Source organism: Prosopis cineraria, unplaced genomic scaffold, assembly GCF_029017545.1.
Source record: "Prosopis cineraria cultivar Desert tree isolate PC_DT_omini unplaced genomic scaffold, ASM2901754v1 PC6, whole genome shotgun sequence".
Classification (NCBI taxonomy): Eukaryota; Viridiplantae; Streptophyta; class Magnoliopsida; order Fabales; family Fabaceae; genus Prosopis; species Prosopis cineraria.
The window spans coordinates 7,287,990-7,296,233 of NW_026555337.1; the positions used below are offsets into that span (position 1 = coordinate 7,287,990).

At 31.0% G+C, this 8,244-nt stretch overlaps 1 protein-coding gene across 1 annotated transcript; it reads left to right on the plus strand.

The window, feature by feature from the left end:
* Nucleotides 1–5,711: 5,711 nt before the first annotated feature.
* LOC129313773 (cyanidin 3-O-galactoside 2''-O-xylosyltransferase FGGT1-like) lies at nucleotides 5,712–8,244 on the plus strand. The gene is made up of 2 exons (XM_054957148.1): nucleotides 5,712–6,681; nucleotides 7,541–8,244. Exons 1-2 carry the CDS (start codon nucleotides 5,820–5,822, stop codon nucleotides 8,041–8,043), a joined length of 1,365 nt encoding a protein of 454 aa, XP_054813123.1. The 5' UTR covers nucleotides 5,712–5,819; the 3' UTR covers nucleotides 8,044–8,244.

Genomic DNA, 8,244 nt, shown 5'->3' on the forward strand with positions numbered 1-8,244 from the left:
ACATAGTCATTGTACCCTATCATAACTCACATTGTTGAATGTAACACCCCTAGCTTTACTAACTAAAAACTTAACCAAATACCATGATAATAAAGAGATTCAAACTAATAAAAATAATTACCATGATATAAAGATTTAAAGTTAATTCTCAAATTTATTTTTAAAAGATGATCACAATACAAAAGATGTAATCTATATTTTAAGAAACTACCATAGTTACACAAAATTTCATCTACTAAATTGATATTTAAAATCTAGCCTTAGTAAAAATAATAGATCCATTAAGAAACTTTTATGGCCCTAGGCCTCAACTAATAACACCCTTTTCAGGCATCAATAAATAATAAATAATTTCAAACCACCCAAATGATAAATGAATCATATACTAATAAATAATTATTCTACAAACTAAAATGGGATTTAAAACTTACTCAAGCTAAGCTTGAAACTTCCAGATGCTTCCCCTTTGCTTCATTAAACTTTCCTAAAATGTTAAAAAGAGGGATGAGCACTAACGTCTCAGTAACCCAAAGTTTAACCATACATGCACAAACTACAACCACACAATTATGCAACCAATATACAAATGAGTTCATATAATCATTCAATTATAACATAAGAATTTCATAGGATATATCTCATAACATGTCAATATGCAATACCAATAATCCCCTTATTACTCCATCTATCCTTATTCTACTGACTAGAACCATAGGCTTAAATACAGTCTAGCCTACATACCGGACTTACCAAGCTTCTCTGATGCTCGAGATATACCTAACTAAAGGTATAGAGCCCAAGCCTAAACTATGGTTTCCCTCCCTAAAAAACCCAACCAAGAGGTGTCAATGTCCCACATTTCCCCTTTACAAACCTGGCCAAGTAAGTATTGTGAAACAGGAGTCCAAAAAGGCCAACCACTATGCTCACAATGGAGGCAAACCATGTGGTTATTGAATCATATATGTATCAACATCATCATCTCCTCATCAACCCATCCCCTAATGCATCCCGCACATATACAACAATTACATCATCTACAAGCAAGCTTGAAAAGAAATAGAAATATCTCATTCAATCAAATCAATGTACAAACATGCTTGAAAGAAATAAACCACTTTTAAATAATACATACTATTTCTATTAAATAAAATTTATTAATCTGCATTTACAAGCATGCTTGAAAAGAAACACTAACAATAATATATAGCCAAGCGATAAACATGCTTGATAAGATTTAAGTAACATATAAATTTTCTATAATTAAATCTATGATTATATGCATTCGTTATCAAACACAAAACTTGCACACATATGAAAAAACTCTGAGTTACTTGTTTTCCTTGAGTTAACAAGCAGCCACATAGCAAAACTAACCAAGAAGAGCTCTCAGAGTCTACAAAAATCACATACATATAAAAATATTAATAAAAAGTTTAAAGTGTCTAAGAATTACCCTATAACTATCCTAAAGTTACTTTAAAATTACTATAGAACCTTAGTGCTACCCTTGAGGGCCCAAAATTTTCTTTTAAAATTTATATCACTTTATAATTTAAGTAATTATTTAGAGTAGTCAAGTTTCATGCCAAAACCCATTTATGCATGTTCCTCAATTTATAAGTTTCCATTTTTAATCTAAATTTCTATTTTATAACTACCTACACACACATATAATATTATATTGCATATATGTATATATTAAAAAAAGAATGTAATAATGATATACCTACAAGAAGGCTACTAGGAGGACTATTATATTATTATTGTATATATATAAGGAGATGGAAGACATGAGGTTTCCATATGTGGTTATCAAGGAAAAAAGCAATTAAAACACTATTATTATTATTATTATTATTATTATTATTATTATTATTATTATTATTATTATTATTTTCTTAAGCATCACACTATGAGAGCAACAGGTTTGGTGAAGACTCACGATGAGGAATAAGAAAAGACAAAAACTTTTCAAGGAAAAGAACAAACGTTTGACAGCTTTGGTGGTATTCATACAACATGTAATGATATATATATATATATATATATCAGTAACGTGTTGGGAAAAGAAAACGATGAAAGGGAAGAAAGAGAAACTAGAAAGAGTTACCTTTGTGGAGAGAACTCAGCGGCCGTATGAGAGAAATGAAGAAAACTAAATGAATATAAAGATAGGGTTTCACTAGGTATATTTTAAACTCATAGATTTATAAACTTAAACTAATTTTCTTTTCATTAACTAGTATTATCTTTATAATATCTTTAAAGATAATTTTAGAATGATTTGATATCTTTTAAAACTTAATAAGATTATCTAACTTTTAACATTATATATATATATATATATATAAACACACAAAAAAATTCTAGTAAATTACATTGAACTCTAACTAAACTGATTTATGAAAATCTATATTTTCACAATCATTGCCTCAACTATTCACAATCATTGAACTTCACTATTTTAAACGTCATTGAACTTCTCATAATCACATATACTCGTAGAACTTCATTAATAAGAATTCATTGTACTTCACTAATCATAAATCATTGAACTCCTAATAAAACATAATACGAAAATTCATTAATAATTTTTTCGGAGAATTTCACATAACAAGCCATAGGACTCACAAAATCAACCTAGTGAATTCTCAAGTAATTCATGCCAGACTTGTATTTCATTTCATTTTACACATATCAATGGTCAATTAATTAATAAACTAATTAACACACAAATGTGATCATGTGCCATGGTGCATGACACATAATCTCCCCCCTCAGAATTTCTTTTTTTTTTATTCTTAGGTGACCTTATTCTCCTTCAAACCTGTGTTTAGGGTTGAAATTGAAACCAAACATGCCCATTAGACCTCTTTAGCCACATACCTTACTAATATACTTAATTAATCTAATTGAACTTAATTAATTTGGTTTAAAAATTGAGGATGTTACACCTTAGATCCCAACACATGTAAGTAAACATTTGACACCAAGGGAGTGGTTTCACCTGTGAATTGCTTGCATCAGTTTTTAGATTCCATTCAAGCCATTCTCACCTGTTGCCTATCTTGAAATCATCCCATTTATCAACCTTAATCAACATTCTCCACTTGATTTCTGCCTTCTTGCAATCTCTAAAATGGTGAAGTATACTATCGTCTTCTGAGCATCCTCTTGGGCAACAAGTCCAAGCCCTATCTGTATCTACGAGATTTTGTGTACACTACTTCCTTAGCAATCAACCAAAGTAAGGTTTTGAGTTTTTCTAGTACATTAAGTCTTTATATTAATTGCCATTTGAAATTTGGCCCCATTCTTGTACTTGTAAACAAGGAAAGATAGGCAAATTTGATACTAAAATTCCCATACCGTGAGTGTTTCCATATAAAAGTATACAATTCAACACCATGGACACCAACTTAGATGTTACCTTGAATGTCATATATAATTCAACACCACACAGGGTGTGACTTGCACTCACAATTAGTCACTAAACACTTCGAAAGTATGCACGGGATGGAGTGGAGAGATACATATTCTGCGGTTACTTTATTTTGAAAGTGTAATGAGGTGATATGGTTACTTACAATTATTCTGTAAGTGTACATATGCAATGGTGGAGCCAAGGGGTGTAGGATAATTTAATAAAAAATTAATATTTTTTTAAAAATAATAATTATAGTATAAGACTAAAATTATAGTAACATAAATAACTTGATTATCATTTTTTTTGAACAAGTTGATATGATCCTTTATATAAACATGTTCTTTATATCATATGTAAATTGTTAAGCTATTTTATATTTAATAAATTCTTGAACTCAAATATTTGTCATATAGTTTAAAGAATGCAAAATATCAAAATTACAGGGTGCATAATTGCAAGATTTGCATCTCATAATTGTAATATTTATCAAGTGAGAGGGTGCGTTTGCCTTCTTGCTATCATGTAGCTTCGCCGATGTATATATGGAATATCATGATGATTGCAATTAGCTTTATTTTAATTACTTATTTTTCAACATGGAATATTTAATTAAAAATGTTGGTCCTTTTCTTTGGCTGTTATATGCCTGACTTATAAAATTGTAAAATTCTTTGCATTATACGCCCTTTAGAATCATATGTCACGTTTGTCGCCCTCGCTTTTTATATATTATAAATGTAAATTATGAAGGGGTTCTATTTATACACGCAACATGCATTGTTCACTGCAAAAATGCAAGGGGTGGTCCCTGCTGACTCCCTGTTTTTGGATATTAGCAAGGCTGGTTCATATTTCAATGCACAGCACATTCACATATAATGCAATTGGTAGGCCCTGTTTATATTTTTATTAAATAACCTTGTCAATATACAGTATAGGTTAATCGATAATTTGGCCATTGAATTATATAGAAATATCTAGAACCTTAGTTGAACTTATTTTTTTACAATATTTCTTTAAACTTTTAAAAAATAATGTAATATAACTCTCATTGGTTAAAAAAAACAAAAAATGATAGAGAATGATTTAAAATTACAAGCAAAAATTCAAAAAATTATAAATAGACATTTTTTTCTCTGTAATTTTTTGAAATCATTTTTTATCATTCCTGAGTAAACTAATAATTAAAATTAATTTTTATAATAAATAGAAGCTACATTATATCATTTTTAAAGGAAAAGATGGTATAAAACCCATGAAGATAAGTGAAAAGAAAGCCTCACTATAACAAACAAGGGTGAGCAAAATTAAAATAAAATTAAAAATGAAATCAAATTGAATTTAATTTGATCTATTTTATTATATGCTTTGATTTGTTTTTTCAATAAAAATTTTGATTGATTGGTTTGATTCGATCTGAGAATTCTAAAACCAAATAAATTGAACCGAATGAATTATATATATATATATATATATATTTTTTATATTTGTAAAGGTGAATAAATTTTATCTAAATAAGTAAGAAATGTCTTTCTATCATTTGTCGTAGTAGTATTATTATTATTTATTTAATATGATGTTCTGTTTTTTACTTTTATAATTTAGTTTTTAATTTAGAATAAGATTATTTTTTTTTGTTCGGCTTTCAACATTAAGACAAAAAATAGATAAAAAACATATAAATAATTAGACTTCATAAATTTAAATCAAAGCTCATAAATTAAATAAATTAATCGAATTAAGTTATTATAATTTAATTTAATCAAGTATTTCCATTCAATTCAACTGCATCCAAAATTTTTGTGCAATTTAGTCAATCAATTTTGAAAAAATTGAAGTCGAATCGACTGAACCGATGCTGACCCTAATAACGAGTGCCACTTAATAAACTTCAGACGAGTGCAGATTCCACCGGACACTGCGCCATTTTTTTCTGTTAAAGAATTAATAAACTGATCAGGAAATCGAATAGCTTTGCTAAAACCGTTTTTAACTTTAAAATCGCATGTATATTTTGGATCACAAAACTCTGATAAAGGATATGATTTAACCTTTTAATATGAAAATAACTGTCCCGCACTTTATACTTCGGCTATTTTGGATTTGAGTAGATAAAATTCAACAAGTCAAATCAAAAAAGGATCTGGATTCCCACACCCATTTCCGGTATCCTACAATTTATAATAAATTTTCATCTTTATTGATGCACACATGGCATATGGGCAGACACGTTCAAACAGCAAATCAATCAAGCAACTTTTTAAAATTAATATTGCATCAGATTATGCTCAATTAAAAAAGTATGCCTACTATAGACGAACTACTGCATTTCATTCCTGACCAAGCCACAAGAAATCCAGACCTGCCATTGTCAAAATCTTAAGACGCCATGGAAGAACCTCGCATGCACATAGCAATGTATGTCTGGCTAGCTATGGGCCACATAACCCCATGTGTTCAACTCGCAAACAAGTTAGCCAAAAGAGGACACAGAATCTCCATCTTCATCCCCACAAGAACACAATCCAAATTACAGCATCTGAATCTTCACCCTCACCTCATCACCTTTGTCCCCATCACTGTTCCTCACGTTGAAGGCCTTCCTCTCGGTGCAGAAACAACCTCGGACGTGGATCGATCTCACCACCCCATTCTCATGACTGCCATGGATCATACAGAGAAACAAGTCGAGCATCTCTTGGTTCAGCTAAAGCCCAACATTGTTATCTTCGACTTTACACACTGGCTGCCAGATCTGGCTCGACGATTGGGAATCAAGTCGGTTCAATACTCTGTTACTGGTTTATTACCGTCAACTTTTTCAGCATACAGAGAAATGCAAGGCCAGGCAAGGAATAATCCATCTGGGTTTCCTGATTTGTCGTCTATTATAAGGCTTCACAAGCATGAGGAAAAATCCTTTCAGAGTGTCAAGGAATTAGAGTTTGGAAGTGGTGTTCTATTCCTTGATCGACTTCAGATGGGCTCACGCTCATCAGACGTAATTGCGTTCAAAAATTGTAGAGAAATAGAGGGTCCTTTTGTGGACTTCAGAGAAAAAGCTGGGGAGAAACCTGTTTTGCTGTCAGGACCTGTTATACCAGAGCCACAAACTTCTCCTTTGGACCCAGAATGGGATCACTGGCTGGGAGGATTCAAGCGTGGTTCTGTTGTTTACTGTGCTTTTGGAAGTGAATTCAATTTAGAGCCTGGTCAATTCCAAGAATTGGTGCTGGGTCTTGAGCTATCAGGTATTCTTCATTTTTATAAAAAGTCTCTGTTTTGGACGACGACATGGGATCAATTATCAATTATCAATTAGAATTATGTTTATGTACACATATTTTTCGTATTCAATTTTTTATACTATATTTTTAAAGAATGACGATTAAGGATATCCTCTAAAAAATTTAATTATAGTCAAGGATCTTGATTTTTTTTAAGAAAAGGACATCATGTTTTGCTAGAACTAAATTTTTTTTTTTGAATTAATTTTTCAGTGTTCATCTTTCATATTTTTAATATTTATCTTTAGCATTTTTTGTATTCAATTTTTCAGTTTTTTCAGTAGTCATCTTAGATTTTTCCAATATCCATCTTCTATCTTCTAATTAAGTTATGAAAAGATAGTTAAAGATAACTAAGTGTTAGAAACATTTATAATAACTATTAAAAAAATTGATACTGAAAATGTTAAAGATAAATACTGAAAATCTAAAAGTTGAGTGCTAAAAAATTCACTGAAAAAAATTAATCTTAACTAAAGATCATTGTCATTATTTAAAATTTTAAAATTACAAGATCTTTTAACTGTAGTTACTATTCTTAATGATATCTTAGATGTCATTTTCTCTCTTTTTTTCCCCTATATATCAGATGTCATTTTCACTTGAAATTATATTAAAATAAAGTACCGGTATAAAATAATTGAAAGCACAAGATTAAATTACTTAATCACCCTTCTGCAATTAGTCACAATTTGCTGTGCTTAGGCATCGTTGTTGTTAATATTTTTATTATCATTTTCTAATCATGAATTGTAACTAATTAGATGCTATCTTGTCATACCAATATAATGAAACCCCAACTTTAAATCTGGTATATATATAGGGAAGCCATTTTTGGTAGCAGCGAAAGCTCCAAAAGGATACGAGTCAGTAGAAGCGGCTCTTCCAGAGGGATTTGAAGAAAGGGTCAGAGGAAGAGGAATAGTGCATGGAGGCTGGGTTCAGCAGCAGCTAATATTGGAACACCCATCAGTGGGTTGCTTCATTACTCACTGTGGTGCTGGTTCTATGTTAGAAGCACTGCTCAGCCAATGTCAGCTTGTGTTACTCCCCACCGCTCTTATTGATCAGGTCTTCAATGCAAGAATGATCAGCCAAAGCTTCAGAGCCGGTGTTGAAGTGAAGAAAGGAGAAGAAGATGGGCTCTTCACAAAAGAGAGTGTCTGTGAAGCAGTGAAGGCTGTGATGAATGAAGAGAGTGAGATTGGTAAAGAGGTCAGAGCAAATCATGCTAGACTCAGAAACATCTTGCTCACCCCCAACTTTGAGTCCAGTTATATTGATAATTTTTGTCACCAGCTTCAAGATTTGCTCAAATCATCATGATTCATGTTCATCATCAAGTGGGGAAGCAGTATTAGTCTGGCTAAATTAATGCCAAGCGTGTGTGATGGTAGTTTACATATGCACCCAAGGAATGCACAATTATAATAAAGTGCTTGATTTAGACAATTTCGATCCCTCCTGTATAAATAAAATTATGTTTACCTTCGATCCCTCCTATAAATAAAATTCTGTTAATGAGAA

Excerpts from the sequence above, each read along its gene's own strand:
- LOC129313773 (XM_054957148.1), top strand. The coding sequence starts at position 5,820 with ATGGAAGAACCTCGCATGCACATAGCAATGTATGTCTGGCTAGCTATG. Across the intron at positions 6,682-7,540 it reads GCTGGGTCTTGAGCTATCAG|GGAAGCCATTTTTGGTAGCA; the intron begins GTATTCTTCATT and ends GTATATATATAG.